Source organism: Antedon bifida, chromosome 2 (genome assembly GCF_963402885.1).
Source record: "Antedon bifida chromosome 2, ecAntBifi1.1, whole genome shotgun sequence".
Lineage (NCBI taxonomy): Eukaryota > Metazoa > Echinodermata > Crinoidea > Comatulida > Antedonidae > Antedon > Antedon bifida.
Window position 1 is genome coordinate 1,654,477 of NC_136227.1, and position 19,629 is coordinate 1,674,105.

At 33.8% G+C, this 19,629-nt stretch overlaps 2 protein-coding genes across 3 annotated transcripts; one reads left to right on the top strand and one right to left on the bottom strand.

Annotated features, from left to right (window-relative positions):
- Positions 1 to 1,729: 1,729 nt before the first annotated feature.
- On the top strand, positions 1,730 to 7,310 carry LOC144835316 (uncharacterized). Its single transcript, XM_078690401.1, has 6 exons — positions 1,730 to 1,844; positions 2,783 to 2,881; positions 3,543 to 4,082; positions 4,651 to 4,975; positions 5,234 to 5,283; positions 5,417 to 7,310. Exons 2-6 carry the CDS (start codon positions 2,872 to 2,874, stop codon positions 6,166 to 6,168), a joined length of 1,677 nt encoding a protein of 558 aa, XP_078546527.1. The 5' UTR covers positions 1,730 to 1,844; positions 2,783 to 2,871; the 3' UTR covers positions 6,169 to 7,310.
- A 93-nt stretch (positions 7,311 to 7,403) lies between these two features.
- On the bottom strand, positions 7,404 to 19,428 carry LOC144835315 (AP-1 complex subunit beta-1-like). 2 transcript variants are annotated; one of them, XM_078690400.1, is made up of 18 exons: positions 19,399 to 19,428; positions 18,243 to 18,426; positions 17,724 to 17,859; positions 17,261 to 17,506; positions 16,540 to 16,661; positions 16,080 to 16,215; positions 15,808 to 15,962; positions 14,936 to 15,152; positions 14,574 to 14,752; positions 13,677 to 13,878; positions 13,101 to 13,363; positions 12,508 to 12,715; positions 12,237 to 12,359; positions 11,813 to 11,958; positions 11,117 to 11,331; positions 9,252 to 9,338; positions 8,166 to 8,320; positions 7,404 to 8,020 (listed from the first exon to the last, which is right to left on the bottom strand). In XM_078690400.1, exons 2-18 carry the CDS (start codon positions 18,383 to 18,385, stop codon positions 7,946 to 7,948), a joined length of 2,808 nt encoding a protein of 935 aa, XP_078546526.1. In that variant the 5' UTR covers positions 18,386 to 18,426; positions 19,399 to 19,428; the 3' UTR covers positions 7,404 to 7,945. The 2 variants fall into 2 exon arrangements, with proteins under 2 accessions (XP_078546526.1, XP_078546525.1); XM_078690399.1 differs by having other exon boundaries at positions 12,508 to 12,718.
- Between the last annotated feature and the right edge of the window lie 201 nt (positions 19,429 to 19,629).

Genomic DNA, 19,629 nt, shown 5'->3' on the forward strand with positions numbered 1-19,629 from the left:
TTACAACATTCTGTACAACATGAAATTGCGTCATCTTTTTCGCAAAACAATAAATATTCGTAGAGAAGATCGTTGAAGGCAAATAAAAAAAACTAGTGAACTTTTAGAAAACACTGAAGAAGACAGTGAAATAAAAGAATGAAGTAACAGAAAGGAGAAAGTTTAGCGATGGATGCGACATGCACTGTAATCATAACGCTACTGTCACTAGCAGTCGCTGCTTTGTTCGTGATTGTCTGTTTTTTGTATAAAAAACTAGTTTATAGAAATAAGTAAGTTATTTGTTTATTTATTCAGGTATAGGCCTAAAACATTTACAAAAAGCAGACAAAAGTCTGAAAATATTGTATTACCAAGATTGAAACATTAAAAATGACGGATCAAGAGTAGACAAATTCACAGCAAAACTACACATAAAATTTAAATATTTCAGAAAGGCATAAAAAAACATTAAAATGTAACATTATTGCAAGGTTATCATTTACATTCTCACTTCTTAGAATCAATAAGAACCATTTTGCCAAATGTCTAAATATAGTTAAGCATCGAAAGTGGTATAGAATGGGTGTGGTCATTTTCGGTGTCAAAACTGTTGGATGGTTTGCTGTAGGGCTAAGCCTATGCACTGCATTTATGAGTCGTTGTCTTTAATACTAAATTGTATATCGGACCTTTGACCTTTGATCAATTTCATATTTAAAATATCTTAATTATAGCATTAGCACATTATAATGATATCATTCATTCTACGCAAGTATTTCTTGATCAATGCGGAATTACCATATCCACTAGAGGGCGGAACAACATGATAGTATGATAGCCCCATCATGTATCATAATATAAAATACAAATCATATTTTGTTGTTTATAGCTTATATACCATTATTGAATATTTGGTTTGCCATATTTTCTTTCTAGATACACTCTAAACACATCAAGTAGTTCAACGCCGATGAAAACACGTAAGACCACACTGTTATTAAATAAGCTCTTAATGTCCACACTTAAATAACACAAAGTTTGATTAGACGTTGAACTGGCACTTTCACATATGTGAATAATAATGACATTTTCCTATGAATAATAAGTCCATGTTTCCAAATAATGAAGAGTTTTCAAAAAGCACCCTGATCACACCTTTGGGTACTTCCCACTAGAACGCAACGCACAGACGTTAGCGCAACTTAAGCAAAATTTGACCAATCACAATGCGATAGATCATCATTCAACGCGTCGTGATTGGTCAAATTACTTGCGTTGCGCTTACGTCCTAGTGGGAACCAAGCTTAATTTTTTTACATTTTATATGCATCCAACAGCGAATAACTCGCCAATTAAAGGATGGATAAACTATTTTATAATTTATTGTGCTTTTAAACTAAGTTTCATTCATATATTTTGATTTTTTAAAGATGATAAAGACAAACCTCGAAGCAACGTAAAGAAACATCAACAACAATTACATTTGCAGCAAAAGAACACTTATCAACCAATTGCACCGCCACCGCCACCACCTCCACCCCCACCACCACTGCCACCAGATGTAGGATACGAAGTCATGAAACCAAGCACCGCGGAATTTGAATACACGTATCCAGATGCCAGAGATTGGCTGCCAAATACGTATTGTAATGAAGAACAGCGGCATTCTACAGAGTTAAGTTACTACAACTTACATAAAGACAATGAATTGCCTAAACAAGAAGAGTTGCTCAGAGCAGATGTATATTAAAAACGAGGATGCTGACATGGGGCATGATGCAATTCAACCAGGGAATGGAGTATTAAGGATTTTGAAAATCAGCAGTACGATTTCAGGTTATATACAACTTTAAACAAGTTAGGTATGTTAGTCGTCTAGGTTCTAGACTGTATTTCAACTTAATATTGGTAAAAATCTAAATACTTCGGCATACATGGCTTACGTATAATACTTGAGCTCGTAGTTTCCCCAGACAAAAACGAAACGCCGATTAGTGGACGAACATAAAACAACAGTCTGGGAGTATGCATGTATGGAGTTACAAACTTTGGTGGTGCAGTTTCTCATCATGCGCATTTGTAGTTAAGGTCTTGTAACATTAAACTCCCTCTCTTTACAAGAAAATCCATATTATTTAAATAATTAGGCCTATATATTTCTCCATAAATTAATGGATATCCTTCAAATCATTCACTCGGCACTACTGTTTTTTGCAACTCATAATATAATTCTGGATTTAAATCTGAATAAATAGAATTTTTGGTGCGATTCCAGTATATTGAAGCGTAGTGTGCTTGTGTAAATATAAGGAGTGTATTCTAATATTTTTAAAATCCATTAACGTTGTCAAGAGTCACAACATTCTCACTACTCACATTTTAGCAGTACGATGATAGGCATATTAAATATATATATATAAAATGACATGGTCGTATATTTAAAAAAAAATTGTTTTCTTATATTTGGTGGATTTCAACTAAACATTCCGGATCAACAAACCACAGTTGTCACATAACTAAACAGTCAAATTAATTATAGTAAATAGCGCATGTGCAAGTTGTTACGTGACGAGACGGAAAGCCAATCAGACAACCTATTTTGTGTTCATTGGCAATTCCGGATTCAAACAATGAATTATGTTGGGCCTTATCGTCTGTAGTTAAATGTGTTTAAGCTTCCTTCCTGGTAATATTATTATTAGTGAACTTACAAGAATTGGTTCAGAAATACCAATAAGGCAAACTAAGTACAGTAGGCTAACTCAGGAATTGATAATAATTTTTATGATTTTCTTTGAAGTATTAATATTAAAATAGTTTATATGGTTGTATTCGGCCTTTCCTCCGTTCAACAAGCACATCGAGGTTATTTCAACTGATAAATATAATATGTGTAAACGTAAGTAAACATGTACAATTTGATATCCACCCACTAACGTAACCTACTATTTTTATGATTGATTTATTGAATAAAAAGTAACTAAAGTTGAATGAAATTGAAGTACCGTACCGTACCTGTACAGTGCATTTATTCTATAATATAGTAGAATTATGCATATGTCTATCAAAGGTTTTGAATATGGTACTACTACTAAAATAGGCCTACAAATTCATAAGATTTTGTGATTCCTAAAGCTTGGTTCTCACAAAAGACGCAACGCAAGGACGTAAGTTATTTCATTAATTTTTTATCAATCTCAAGCAATGGATGAAATATCGTTTGTCATTGTTTGCGTTGCGTCTACGTCCTTGCGCTAACCAATTAAATTGTATGCACCGTGCTTATACGTCGTCGGTTTCCCCCACATGACACACAGTGTCACACTTACACACTTACGGAACTTTGCGTCGGTAGGCGCTTGGTCTACGTGCTTTTAATTTGCGTCATATTGGGAACCAAGCTTCACGATAGGCATGGTTATTACATTTCAGGCTTATAATTTACTTTATCAATTTATTAATAATAATAGATCACTATACGTTACTTTAATTACAATATAAATTTATATAAATTTATACATATATATATGTATAACTTTCACTAATTTACATTACCCTAGAAAAACTGAACATTCAGTTTGTCTGGATAATGAGCCTGTTGCTGAGCATAACAGAAATTTGGATGCATGATGACAATAAATTCTGTTGTGATGAAAATTCTGGACATCAGGAGAATTTTAATATGAGGAAATGCAAACGTGTATTAAACAGGTTCACGTGTGAAACATTTAAGAACGAAACTTCTAATTGTAAATTATATGATATAACTAGTGATGAACAACAACTAGCTATAGGCCTATGCTGTGATGTTGACAAACAGACAAATACGAAGAATTGCATACATTATGGAAGACTGGAAAATCAACCCATAACGTTACAATGTGATAGAATTAACGTAGGCAAATGGAACAAATCTTTTAGTATAAACAGTTGTAACGCTGAAGAAACAGAGCAGCAATCGTTAAACTGCAAACAACTGCAATCAGCTGCTAATAGTAATGAAGAAGATTGCGATACCCCCGTTTTAACACTAACAAATGGAATCCCCCATCCTAATAATGTGATCATAGTTGAACTCAAATGTCCAGTGCAACATACAGGTAAACTTTGTGATTAAGCTAATAGAATAAAAATAATATAGAATATGTTTCCCATTAGGAAATACGTTTATTTATAACAACAAAAATAAGATGTTTTATTTTTAAAATGTAGGCTTATTTTAAGTTAATGTAGCCCCAGTGGATACAGTATTTAGAACATATGCATATTAAGTAGAAAGTTCAGAATTAGGTGGTTTTTCTTACAGATTTTCTCATCTTTAGCGTTTCAAAGTTAACAAATAGGCCTATTCAGTATAACATGTAATAATATTTATTACATTTATTTCATTTTGTCTTGGGGTACTGCCAACAATCCTCAAACACAGGCATATCTGGTAAACTTTCAAATTCAAGAATATATATGGATTTAATTATTGTGGCAGAATATGAAAGAATTCAGACTAATATCAGGGCCGGATTCAGGATTTCTGAAAGAGAAAGCGTACCAACATGTTTCCACACCTGAATATCAAACTAAGTTAATTAAAATTGCCCTTTAAGCAAACATGGCGAATTATATCGATATATTTACTTGTTTCGTTCATTAAAACTAATCTTCTTCATCAAGGTTCCGCAGAAGACGTACCACATGTTGAAGTTGTTATTCATAATGATATATTTTGCCGTACTACTACTACTGCTACTATTAGTACTACTCGCATTACTACTCATGAAATAACTACCGGTAGTACTACTCCTTTTACGAGGCCTACTACTACTACTCCCATTATTACTACTGATGATGGAGTACTTACAACAGAAAGAATATACATGCTACATCAAGATAGGCCAACCAAGTACAAACAATACATCATTCCAATTTGTATTTGTATTTTGATTGTCCTGAGCATAGTAGCGATATATTATGTGTACAACAGAAGACAAAGAAAAAGGTATGATTAATTGCATGTATAGTGCATTTGAAACAATAAAAGTTGATATTTCTTGATAAAATTGTTAGCGTAGGCATATAATGACTTTTAATTTTCAGAGAAAATAACAAATGTTTTCATGAATACATTTTGAGACTCTTGCAACGTTCGAAAGTTTTGTGTGAGTGTTGTTGATAATGAACGATGATATGTTGGTGACAGTAATAAAGATGACGATGATCATGGCCATAACGATGTTGAAAACTAATTTTTTTTTAGAAACTTGGTAAAAGATGACACGATACCAAATAACGTTGAATTAAAAACAGGTAGGCTATACATAATTAAATTAGCATTTTCCTGGAATAATTGTAACGTTGAGAAATCAATATTAAAATACTTACACCGTTTTTGGATCTCAGAAAACCTCTGTGTCTAACCATGTATTCATTTTGTTTAAAGTCACTGATGACAACCATGTGACACAACATCAAACCCGACAACCATGCTTAAATCAGGACGACAGAGTCAGCCAGAACGAGGGTCAACAGGATCATGAATACACGAGACTACAACGTCAACCAAAAAACGTCATCAGCAGCGGATACTCCAGTGCTATAGTTCACACGGCTGGTACAGCTTCTACGGCGTCCCGTGCTTCTGGTGAAGTTCGGTATCAGACACATGATGGTAGAGCGCAGTTTACTGACGAAGACGACCACGAATACGCGTATCCAGATGATCCGATACTTGCATCAGGTCCAATAACTCGTCACGGCGTATCAACAGATATTGAAGAGTCTTTTGCCGGAAACGACTATAATGTTCTTGAGAGCGGAGTCGCCAATATTGGCAATCCAACCAGGCAGAATGCTCGTAAGAGTGGCACCGATATTTCGAGTAGAGCCAATCAGATTGTTGGATCGACTGATGATCACGAATACGCGTATCCAGATGACCCTCTTCTTAAGTCGGGTCAAAAACCTCGCCGCGTAGAGATACAAGAGAATGTTCTTGCAGAGGGTGGCTATCATGTCCTTGAGAGAGACGTTGGTCACGCTCCAACGTCTCGATTGGCCGTAGAGAATGTTCTTGCAGAGGGTGACTATCATGTTCTTGAGAAAAGCTCTGACCAAGATGACAATCCAGATGGTAATACACCACAAATGCCTCTATCATCAAACGATGTCTTTACTGGAGACGATGATTATTAATATCCTCGAGGTTAACAAAGGTGGAAAGACGTCACCTGATGATCAACCAGATGCCGTTAATGGTGATGAAAAACCATTTTACTTTTAGTACAAAAATCTTAAATAGTACAAAAGGCATAAATTCTGCCAGGATTTAATAAAAAGTCTAAAATGTGTTTTGGGCATCAGATGAGCAATTTAATTGCAGTTTTTAAAATTAACGTATTGCACTTATATCATTTATGCTTGTGTTTAAAAAATAACATTATTGTTCTAACTTCATATCTGTAAATAATTTAAAAAACTTCTTTTTGAAAATGAATAGAAACAATGCATCGTTTATAGAATATTTCATGTTTACTTGAAAGAAATGCAACTAAACCGTAATACTACATAAACACATTTATTAGCTTTTGAAACTAAATTTGAATTAGTGATTATGTAATTACAAGGCGAGACTACTTAAAAAGTCTACTTAAATGTACCAATTTAAAGATATCATTCAATACTAAAGAATTAAATGATATTAAGGGAAAATACAAATTGTATAAATGGTTAACGAAAGTATGCATGTACAATTCAAACTTGAACTATGGTCTTATTATCTTCATTTTCACACATGTATTTAATTTTAGCATTTATGTTAGACAACTCGCCTTTAAGATTGCTATAGGCCTACAGTACCTTTAAATTTAAACAAAACTGAAACCACTGCCGTTGTAAACAGACTAATTAGCGCTGTTTGGTGGCAAGAAACCTAATTAGGAGAGTTTTGTATGGTAATTCAGTCCTGTTAGGTAGGTTATACAAACCACGCCCCCCACCCCCCATTTAAAAACTAACACACAACATAGTCTCACTACATGGTTTTCAGTAATTGTATATTTATTTCTTTATTTGTTGCAACGATATCAATTAACAAAGTTTACTCTTTAATATTTTATCACATTTACTACATTCAATAATGTTAGCATGATTTAATATCATCAACACTAATAATAATTGTAAAATATTAATAATAAGGAATAATATGAAATATTATTAAATAATAAGAATAGCATGCTTGTGTATATAACGTTAATATATATTATTCCTCTTTATAAACTTTGACCTGTTATTGTTGTCCAATATGACATGACATATATTGTAATTAAGAATGAGTCAAAACATTATAAAACTTGTATTAATTATTAACTTAATATTCAAATAGTTTTAACTATTAAAATTACATTTGGTGTTCAGTTTATCAATAGAGAATAATTATAAAATACAATGCAGTATTTAAAAAATTTGATACTAAGTGAGCTGCTTAAAATAAGGTGTGGTAGCACAAGGAAGCTATATATTATAATAATAGAAATACATGCTTAATTTTAAGAACAATAATATTGTTTTTCTTATGTTTAAAAGGAAGTTATCAATATCATAATTCCATATTTGGTGTTTATTTTTGTTTGTTATGGATTTATACTATTTGTTTAAGATACAGTACATGTATATGTTATAACACATACTGACACAACTTTAGTATTTTTAGAACAATAACATTGTATTACTTTAGCAGGAATGAAAAAGGAAGCTATTGATATAATAATTCCATATTTGGTGTTTAATTTTGTTTTTTATGGATTTATACTATCTGTTAACATACATTAATTACATTACATGTATATGTTATTAAACATGCTGACACAACTTTAGTATTACAATTATAAAAGCTTTGTTTAAGGAAATAAACATTAATTATATATGCAAGCTAAACTATATTTGAAGTTGACGTTTATTTTTTTTAAAGTTTTTATTGATGAAGTATGGTATTATAAGATTCCATAGCAAAAGATGCTACCTCCATCGCACGGGATTTAATTGATAACTGTAAAAAAAATAAAAATGAATTAATTAATATGTTACGATTTCAACCTAAAATTATATTTTGTAAATTTTGATCGGATAATTGTTAAATTGCTGATAGAATCGGACAAGAAATTTTAAATTCAACAACAAAACAGTAAACTTACCCCAATTACAGGATTGCCAGGACTTATTTTCAGTTCACTCAAGACCCAGACACCATTGGTCAGTTTCATTGATTGATATATCATTTCTTGACCTTCGACCTGTCGTCTAGCAACCGTAAACACATTTGATGCTTCCAATTTTTGTAAAACCGCATCTAAAGAAAATAAATTTGTAAAGTTTCAGACCTGCTAATTATGAAAATTAATCATACACTTGGAGAAAGTCAACAACCCTAGTTATAACTTGAACATTTTAGCACCACAGTCTGTTTCATGGGGAATACTGTATCTCAAATAAAGTTGAAATTCTGTTTTAGAGAGCCAAGCACCTGAAAAGATAGAGGTGCTTCTCACAAACCTAGCATTTTCGAAAATTTATTTCTATTCTGCACTGTGTATAGAGCAGAAGTATGGTATAAGCATAGATCTTGAGTACACCAGCAGTGAAGTCAACTGATACTAAGTATCCGTCAATGAAGGCCATGTGTCAGAAGAAGACGGCGGCTACAAGAACAGTACCAGTCACATGCCCTGGTTCAAGCTTATAACATATTATATATATTTGCATGTATATGTTGTACTTTTACTTTATATGAGTGATTAACTAAAAACATAGTTAAAAACAACATATATTATTAATCCACAATTAATTATCATGCGAGGCTCAACAATTTTAGGATCACTTGGCTGGTCTGTGTTCCCTCATGTAGAAATAATATAGTTTAAGCTCTGTCTACACTATCAAACTTTATGTGACAAAAAAATGTGATGTTCAAATACATGGACATGATGATGTCATATCACTACCATATTTGGGCACATCACACTTTTTTTGTCAAACTAGTTTGATAGTGTAGACAGAGCTTTAGTTATAACTTATTTCTTTGTGGTTCCACGGGTTGGGCATGAACTATTGTTGAATGTATTCATGTAAAAACATTGCAATTTCCTATTTTTAAGCAGATTGCTTCCTTTAAAACAAACATTTGAATTCTTTGTAACAGTTCAGGAAGTTATATTACCGTCATATCGCAGGAAAACCACATAAAAATAATTTATCTGAAGTCTGTAAATGTTTGTTGTTACCTGGTGATAAATGAACATCTTGTAAGGTATAGTTGACTTCATTTGTTGGTGGAATGTCCTTCCAGGTTGCCAGGAACACCTTGCGATCTAAAAAAAAGAAACAGCTTTATAAAACACAAATTGCTTTGGTTCTTTTACTCAAATGACTTTTTTTTTTTTTACAGGCTAAAATGTTTCTTAAATTATGCGTTATCTGTAATTTGATTTAACAGTATTTTTCCAATTTAAGTAAACTTATAATATCGCATTTGTAATGCTTACACTTTTCTGTGTAACACTATATTAAACATTGTCAAGTATAGTACTGTATAAGAATAAGGGGAACAAATATGAAAGGGGGCTTATTTATACAGCATTGGATGTTACTAATTGTCAAATGTGCCAATAATACTGTATAACCTTATATAGTAATAATAGTGTAATTCTAGTTCATTCTGTGCCATATACAACTCCAATCAACTACTGTAAAAGTTATTTCTAATCATATTTCAAAAGCATTTCTTTAAAAAACATTGTGGTAATACAAGGAAACAAAACAGACTATTAATATCGAACTAGTTCTGAAAACCAAAAGTACAACAATAACAGAGTAATAATAGTAGTAATAACAGAGACAACACCAGGAAGTAACACATAGTACAACCCCATAAAATTGTTGGTTTAGTTTTGTTTGAAACACTACGAAAAAATGTATGAAAACTGAACTGACAGACTGAACAAAAAAAACAAGGAAGTACAGCAAGAAGATCAGTGACAGGGGATGTGATCAGTGGGGGATTAGAGAGAGTTGAGGGGATTAGAGAGAGGTGAGGGGATTAGGGAGAGAAGAAGGGATTAGGAAGAGAGGAATGGATTAGGGAGAGAGGAAGGGATTAGCTATGCTTACCATTAGGATCACCTTTACCTAAAGTATGTAGACAGAAGCAAAAAAACATTCCAATCCAAAAAAACAAAACATTAAATATGAAGCGCAAAGCAAGATTACATATCATATTATTAGCATAAATTAGCATAATTTAATCAGTTACAGCAAATAAGGCTGATATTGTGAAATATGTGACAAATACATATGTATTTCTAAATTGTCACAGTCACACATCATCCCAAATGACAATTTGCATGCAATGTGACAAAGCACATTTGACCAAGTTTGTTTTACCACGTTTCAATGTATATAGCACAGAAACACAACAGAATTTGCCAGAATGAAAATGCAATATAAATTACATTAAAATTATCAATAACAAGCAACAACAAAAACACAATTGAGATGTTAATAATGCTTAGAGAACATTTTCTGTTATAATAAAGGCACATATGGCCCCTCATATGAATGAGTGTTATAATAAAGGCACATATGGCCCCTCATATGAATGACTGTTATAATAAAGGCACATATGGCCCCTCATATGAGGCCAAAGGTTAGATTGACCATGCTGTATGTGATACACGAGTGTTAATAAATAGAGTTGTATACGAACGTCTTTATCATTAGTATTTATTACTATTATTGTTAATAAACATGAGACATGGTAGCAGTGGTCAAAGAGTATTTGTAATTTGATTAGATTTTACTGGGGTCTACTACTTCGCCCTCCCAACCTCATAGATACTCCCTCATTGTTCACAGACGATTGAGTGCCGTTTGGTCGCAGCTCAACACAAAGGGACCCTTAGAGGAGATGATAGCTGTTGTAGTAGGAGTTCACACCTGTGCGCAATTCAGTCTAGTTAGACTCACAGGTCTTTCCTACAAATTCACATCACTTCCTGGATATACCCTTACCCTAAATCATGTTACATGAATTACACCACATTTTACAAGTGTTCTTTCCCCCCAAAAAATTAAAAAAAATTCTTCTTACCCATATTACCATCTTCCATATAAAGTACATGTATATTTACAAGAGCACTGAAGTAAAAGACATCAATATTATTTTTTACAGCAACTTGTAAATTATTCAGTGGATCCATAAGTTGTGACGGGCCCATCGTGTTCAACGCCAACGATGAATCCAAGCTCTGATTGGGCATCAGGGCTCCGGGAATATTCAGTTGAGCGGCCGGAGTCAGACCGAAACTGCAATATAAAGAATAATAAGAAAGTTAGATGTTATCTATCTATACTGTCTATACACTAAAGGTCTTCCCTAACCAAAATGAAAAAATGCATGGGTTCTGTATAGTCTTTTTAGTGGAGCTGTGGCTTGGTGGTTTTGATGCTTGGCTATCAATCTAAGGGTCCTGGGTTCAAGTCCTGCCATATCATATGTCAGGATTTTTTCTAATGACAAATTATAACTCCACTCCCAAAGACTTGTAATAAGACTTTGTTTATGTAGAGCATCTTCTGTATATGGTTGTTTTGTGGACAGGATTGCCACTTATAAGAAGGATAGTGAATGAATTCGCTTATGGTTATACTTGGTAATTTGCCTAAATATATAAAAACGAACCATTTAGAACTTAGACCTTGTTAACCCTATGAATGTTAGGTGAAATAATAGAGCCTCTCAATTACTCTGAAATTAAATTACTGTACATAATGAAATAGTACTTGCCTGTTTTTATTAAGTTGAATAGCAAATCCACCCATTTGTTGCATGGCTTTATTATTGAAAGTCATATCCATGAATACTTGACCCCCTCGTCTTGAGAAAGATCCAGATATCTCAAGCCCTTTGCCTTTAGCGGCTGACAGCCAAATCTATCAACAAAATATACATTCAAAACTTAAAAATCTTTTCAAAAACACAAGCAATTGTTAATATCACTTCATTTGATTCCATTACTAATAGCTTTAAGCTCTGTCTACACTATCAAACAAGTTTGACAAAAAAATGTGTGATATACCCAAATATGGTAGTGATATGCTCAAATATGATAGTGATATGACATCATATCCATGTCCATATATGGGCACATCACATTTTTTTGTCACATAAAGTTTGATAGTGTAGACAGAGCTTTACAAACAAATCTTACTGTTTTTGGTGATGTGACAGTTCCTGCCATCAAGCCTGGGCCTGCAAGGCTGAATATATCCCCAAGACTCTCACCCCCGCCGCCAGCCTGGACCGGAGCTGTAGGTGCTACTGGTCCGCCAAGCTAAACAAAAATAAGTACAAAATTAAAATTCTTAAACATTTTCTCCCACAAAATAGGTACTACAGAATACTGTATGTAATTTTCATTAAGCACCAACATAAGCCTAATTACTTTCAAAATTAGTAGTAACTTAATGAGCCAATCTTACCAGACTATCTAGGCCACCTCCAAGGAGGTCCATACCAGCTGATGGCTGCTGGGTCATGCTTTGAGTAGGCTGAGGTGGGCCTAGGTCCATGCTCAGTAGGTCACCAATCAAGTCAGCCTGGCCAGCAGGTTGTGGGATGACGGTTGGCTGTGGAGCCGCAGCGGCAACTGGTGCTGCCTCAGGACTATCGGGTGATGTTGATCCAGAACTTCTAGCAGAAACACAAACATTAATACATAATGGCATACAATGGGTAATAATAATACAGGAATTTGAAAGCAATTTTGTGCAAAAAAAAGCTTTAATGTATACGCACTATGTCTAAAGCTTGTACAGACTTGTGTATTTAGCAGGTCACTCACTTTCCTGAAATTCATGTGGTTGACCATACTTAACTAATGTATTTAGACCTGGGCTGTAACCACTAAAGTTATGCCTAATAATAAATTGCCTTATTTGATGAAACTGGTATATAATAATTACTTGGGTGGGACCTTAATGGACATACCAGCTCTTGGGAGGGGACAATAATAAAAAGTAGCAATGACCTGTTTTAACAAATATATACATAGAGTTACAAGCCGCATTCTTACCCCTGTGTTCTAGCTGGTAGAGATCGGCGGTAGCCTGCAGCGGTCCTGCCCTCAATGAAAGCACTAGGAGGCTTATGGTAAACTGAGGCTAAGCTAGCAATGTGGCAGATAAGTTCATCTAAGAGTGTAGGTTCAATCAAGTCAGTCTCCTCAGAGATCAGGGGCTTCTCTGCTAGAACGACATCCTTGGCTGCAGCTGGGTCAGTAGACAGCAAACGCCAGTATATGTAGCCACGATCCCGCAAGTCAGGATTGTCACTGTCCTGGAATTGAAATTAAACAAACGATAATTTATGTATTCTTGTGTACTCTGTCTACACAAACTTATGTGACAAAAAATGTGCCCATATATGGACAAGATGATATATAAATATATTGTATCTTATAAGACATCCTGCTTTTGGCCTTTAGCTGTTGGATGTGAATGTGAATTAAAGGATTAAAGAATGATGTCATATCACTTACCATATTTGGGCACACCCCACTTTTTTGTCAAACTAGTTTGATAGTGTCGACAGAGCTTTACACTATATCCAAAGTGTTCTATAATTGTAGATATGTAACTCGTTTACTAACCTGTGTGGCAAGACTAAGCACCTGTTGCACCAACTCCTGCGTATCCTGAGGGCGCTTTAAGAACAGCTTGACGATGGCAGTAAGCAGCTGTAGTTGAACTTGAGTGTTTTCATCATGGAAGCCTTCCAGGAAGCTCTCCAGTAGTTCATCAGCATTCTCAATGCGTTCAGCATATTCACCAATGATCCAGATCATTGACGCTCTAAAAATAAACAGTTAATTTTTTTTATATTTCATACAAATCCAACAGCAAGTAACTCACCAATGACAGCATAAACTATATGCCAAATCACGGTTATAAACTGTTCTCATTTCAGGCTTATGGAGTAGAAACAAACAGTTGTAAGTAAAGCTCTGTCTACACTATCAAACTTTATGTGACAAAAAATGTGATGATATCACTACCATATTTGGGCATATCACTACCATATTTGGGCATATCACTACCATATTTGGGCATATCACTGCCATATTTGGGCACATCACATTTTTTTTTGTGAAACTAGTTTGATAGTGTTGACATAGCTTTACAAATCTGGCTCTTAGGATTGGAAGGCAAGCACGTTACACACAAAGCTACAGCTCCACCTTAAAAATTAATCATGTCTCCTTAATGCTAATTTATTTTAACTTAATTTATTTTTATTAACCTTATTTATAGAGGGTGACCCTAAACAGCGTATTCTTCAAGGAGACCTCATGATGAGTTATGGTAAGTGTCTGTGTATGACAGTGGCTGTGTGTACTAGTACACCGGGGTAACCCCTTACTCGTCTCGAAAGATGTATTAGGTTTTTAAATAGACCAAGCGAACAGAACAGTTCTACAGGAGTGGTTGGCTTGGTTTACCTTGTATAGCATCGATTTAAACAACTTAACATTTACTCTTTAAATTACCTTGCTTCTGGTTCATCCAGTGTGTCAAGATTCTCACACAGAGTAGCAATGATACTCTCGTATTTGTTTGGATACTTTCTGAAGATATCCTTGATCACCACAATGGCTTCCTGTACCACGTAGTTCACCTTTGTCTGGATCAGATCCAGCAGGGTGCTGACACAACGCTCAGCAGACATCTACAAAATAAAACAAATAAAAACATTGGATATTGTTACCCTGGTACCCATCTTTCAAGACGAGTAGGGGTTACCACCGTGTACTAGTACTTTAAAGCCACTGATTATAGCTGGGCCCTCTGGGAGACCAGTCTTTGACTGTATAAATAAAATATTTTAATTCAATATCAACACTGTACTCACATCAACCTTGATGGCGCAACGTCCAATGGCACGGACAGACTTCCTGACAAAGTCCACATCAACTTCTGTAGCATACTCCTTCAATTCTGCAAGGACTTGAGCGATGTTCTGCTCAGTTGCTAGACGGATCATGATGTCTAGTTTCTCCAGCTTCACATAAATTGGATCGTTGTATTTCACAAAAAACACCTTCATTTCTTGCTTCAGAATCTCTGGTCTGTAAATTACAAGTTACAAAGGCTATTCAAGTAAGATATCTAACTTTATATCAGAGAATTGTTTTTTTTTTGTGTTGCTGTAGTGCTTATCTATGTAGGTACAATTTTTCTGTGTATTTTTACTGTTTTATTTATATATATGATATGCCAATTTTCAAAACAAATTTCTGTTAATTGTTTTTGTTGGACAAATAAAGATACTATGACAATTACTAAAAATATACTATGAAAAAAAAATAAATAAATACTATGACTAATTACTGCACTGTATGTTTTTTTATTTCAGAAAATAATTACAAAACTAGAACCTTTCCCTTTAGACACCTCTATTAGCGGGATACAACAAGGGGCAATATATCTTTTAACACCAAGGCCAACCATTATTCAGGGAACACCCCCTATTAACGGGACACTTTGTTAGGCCCCATGGCTGTATTCACCAATCACACTTAAGTGAGATATTTCCCTTAAATATTAAGTATTTCACTTAACTCAATAAATATTTAAGTATTTCCCTTAAATTGTATTCACTTAGATAGGAGATTTGTCTTAATTTTAAGGGTGTTTCCCTTAGCCTAAGTGTGAAGGTGAATACAGCCACTGGATTTCCACTTAATAGAGGTTCTACTAGTAAAAATGTAAGAATGTGATTACCTTTTCTGGACGATGAGATTAATGTTCCTAAGGGCGACATATTGCACCTCTGGCTCAGCAGACAACAATGTGACAAGGGGAGGTGATAGTTTCTTGATTAGGCTGCTCACATAAGCATTTGATGTAGACATGAATTCCATAAATTTCATCAACACCTAGAAGAATATCAGAGAAAACAAATCCAATTAAATGCTAATTTCATAAATAAACAAATTATTTATTTTAAAAACAACTAAATAAAAATCATTGATGTTACATAGTTATATTGTTACCTTAACAGATGACAAAACGACAGCAGCGTTGGCGTGAGCAAGTCGTGGTGTGACACGCTCACATATGCTCTGGGCTTCTTTCTCGTCCTTTGGATTAAAGTTGGCAAGTGAGTCGAGGATGAAAATTTGTCCCCATCTAAAAAAAGAGAGGACAGAATTGAATCAAAACTTTATCGCTGAACTGTATAACAATTTTCGTTCTGTTTTCTGACCAACATATACAACATCCTCTTTATTATCACATTTTCCAATTTTTTTTAATAAAAAGCTTTTGACATACACCATACTGTAAGCTCTGGGAATTGGTGGATTCTACTCTAGATTTAGACAACTACCAACAATACATTACACAAATGTTTGTAAGTCGTTCAAAATCAAAAGCTCCCCATTATCCATTTTCAGATTTGCGTAATCATTAGGAGCACAAATAATGCAGATGATTAGGTAAGATTAAACATACTCAGTGCATTCATTGAGGGCGGTAAGTAGCTTGTTGATGGTGGAGGTACTGAGATCCAAACCAGAAGCATTTGGTGACGCTTCATTGATTTCTGATAATGCAGCCACAGCATTTGCAACAACCTGTAAATATAAAAAGAAAATGTCATTAAAATTCAAATATTAAAGGAACGTTGTCAAATGCCATTGCTTTCAGGGAATCAAATGTTTTATTAAGTTACTGTTCTCATGATTTGGTGTGGTCATAAGGTCTCTTTGCAATTGAACATTTCACCCGTTCCCTCCACAAGTCCCGGTTATGGGCCAACCTCTGTGTTTCCGAGAAGGATTTTGTTGAGTAAAGATATAATAAAAGACTCATTTTATGCTTAGGATTTGGAGTAGGTCAGGATAGAACCCTAGACCTTGGTTTGTAAAAACCACTACCAACAGCAATACAATTTGTCAATAAAAGGATGGGTTACTATAATAATTAATTAATTAACAACTCACTGTTATAACACACATAAATATAGTCTTGTTTTGTACGTTTTCTTGATTATTTTTTTTTTTTAGTAATTTCCATAATACTATTGCTGTATTATTATTATTAGTTAATTGTTAAAAATACTTCATTTCAGCTTGTGGCTGCCATTGTATTTTAATTGTTTTGGAAATAAAGATACCATGAAAATAATTATAATAAAATAAATACATAAAGTGAGGTGGCATTATGTACATACCATAGGGTTTGAGGCAGTGAGAAGATCTCTTAGCTGTTCTGTAAACCCTTGATCTTCCACCAACTGTGGGTTGATGTCGTACAGCTTTGCTACACACACGGCCGCGGTCTTCTGAACGTACGGGTCTTCATCCTTAAGACACTTACGCAACGGCTCACACAGGTATTCAGTGATTTTGTCCACTCGGATACATCCCATGGTTCTGACGGCAAGGGCACGGATTAACGGATTGGTGTCTTCGCAATCCTGAAAGATTAGGAATTATTAAAATCATTACATCACTTATCAGAATCCTCATCATTAATCATTATTACATCATTTGATTTGAATGATAATGATTATCATCATAGATCATTATTAGTAATTAGTATCACACTAATTAATCAAATCATTATCAAAACATACCATACTATCATCTATCTGTAGTTGGGAACCAATCATAATCTAACTATCTACATCATACCTTGACAAATGTGTTCACAGCCATGATAGCCATGTCAGGTTGACTCTTAGCGTAGTTCATTAAGTAAAGGTAGACAAGCTTCTTTAATTCCAAGTTATCAGTCTGCATGCAATTCACAACGTCCGGGAAAAGGGCACTACATAAATAAAACAGTAACATATTTGATAAGCACAAGTTCATTATTTTTAAACATTATTCAATTTACAGAGTAAACGTTCATTAAAATAAACAATTTGTGACGTAAAAAATTTGATGTACCCATGGAAATGATGATGTCATATCACTACCATATTTGGGAATATCACACTTTTTTTGTCAAACTAGTTTGATAGTGTAGACAGAGCTTTATCTGACAAAAACAATTTATGTGACAAAAAAATGTGATGTGCCTATACATGGACATGATGATGTCATATCACTACCATATTTGGGAATATCACCACCATATTTAGGTACATCACACTTTTTTTGTCAAACTAGTTTGATAGTGTAGACAGAGCTATAAAGGTTTCTGACTACCTGACATCTTTTCCAACTGTCATGCTTGCGATCACCTTCTTGACAGCCTCCTTCTTCTTTTCTTTGCGTTCACTGTTCAAGTCTGCTTTCAGCTCAAAGATCTCACCCTTCTTGGTGGTCGTGAAATATTTGGAATCGGACATGTTGATTTTATGTTTGTCTTTTTTGAGATCTAATTCGTTTGCTGTTGGGTTTTTGAAAGAAAATGACAAGAGTAAAAACGTTGCTATCACATGGTATTTACTGTACTTTTTTAACTGTACTGTATTTTTAGGTTGCGATATTCATTCAACTTCGGCATTTTATTAATATATGGTACACTTTGTACAATTATAAACTTCTTTATGCAGGATCTTTTGCCATCAATTGTATACTGAAATTGTAATTATAAACGATGACTAAATAAATGTGAATGAATTGAATCTAGATTATAATTATAGTCTTTATTTATTTATTGTGGTATATAACAAATAATACAAAAAGCAGCAAAAGCTGAAACATAATTTGATGAAATAAATGAAATTAAATGAAAGTATTGTATTTGTACATGATATAAAATATAATATAAAAGTGTAACAGATATGGGACAGCACACACACAAAAACACAATACAATATATTATAGCAATAAAAAAAATTATCATTTGTCTTTATTAATTGAGGACAAGGGTTAGGCTAGGGCTATCCCTATTATCTAGAATTTAGGAAAATATTTAGTTTAGCCTGGCCTAGCCAGGCCTCCTGGCCCTATTAAATATTATTTTAATGCCAGGTTTTCCTCACTCAGCTCAGAAAAAAAAACCTCCAAAATGTATAATATGTGTTCAAAAAGAGCTTAGACTAACTATTAAAACTAAGGTTTCTTGGACAACCTCAATAAAGAAGGCGCTTTAGTTCATTTAATGATAGGCCTACTGTAGAAAAAAAGGCGTTACCCAATCCCTTTAGATAGCCGGCTAGAATGGATTTACTACGTGGAAGAACTGTCGAACTGGAGGTGGGGTCGGCCTAGTGAAAATATTCAAAATATATGGTATAAACAGAAAATTATTTATACTAAATTTATATAAATAAAATCTAAATATTTTAATAACACTATTTTTTGTATAGATAAATTAATAAATGAGATTAAATAAGATTTAAATAATGATAATTACCGGCTCAAAGATTCTACCTTTCCACAAAATGGCCTATCCCAAAATCCACTTGCTGTACTTTTTCAAGTACCAGATGTCCGAATTTTGTAGACTCGCATGAGTGCTAAATCAAGAGAAATCTGAATTATAAAAACAAAATAAGCTATACTTTTAAATTAAACATTAACAAAACTATCAAATAGTATATAAGGGTAACTAAAATGATATAAAAAACAATTTGATTACAAAATA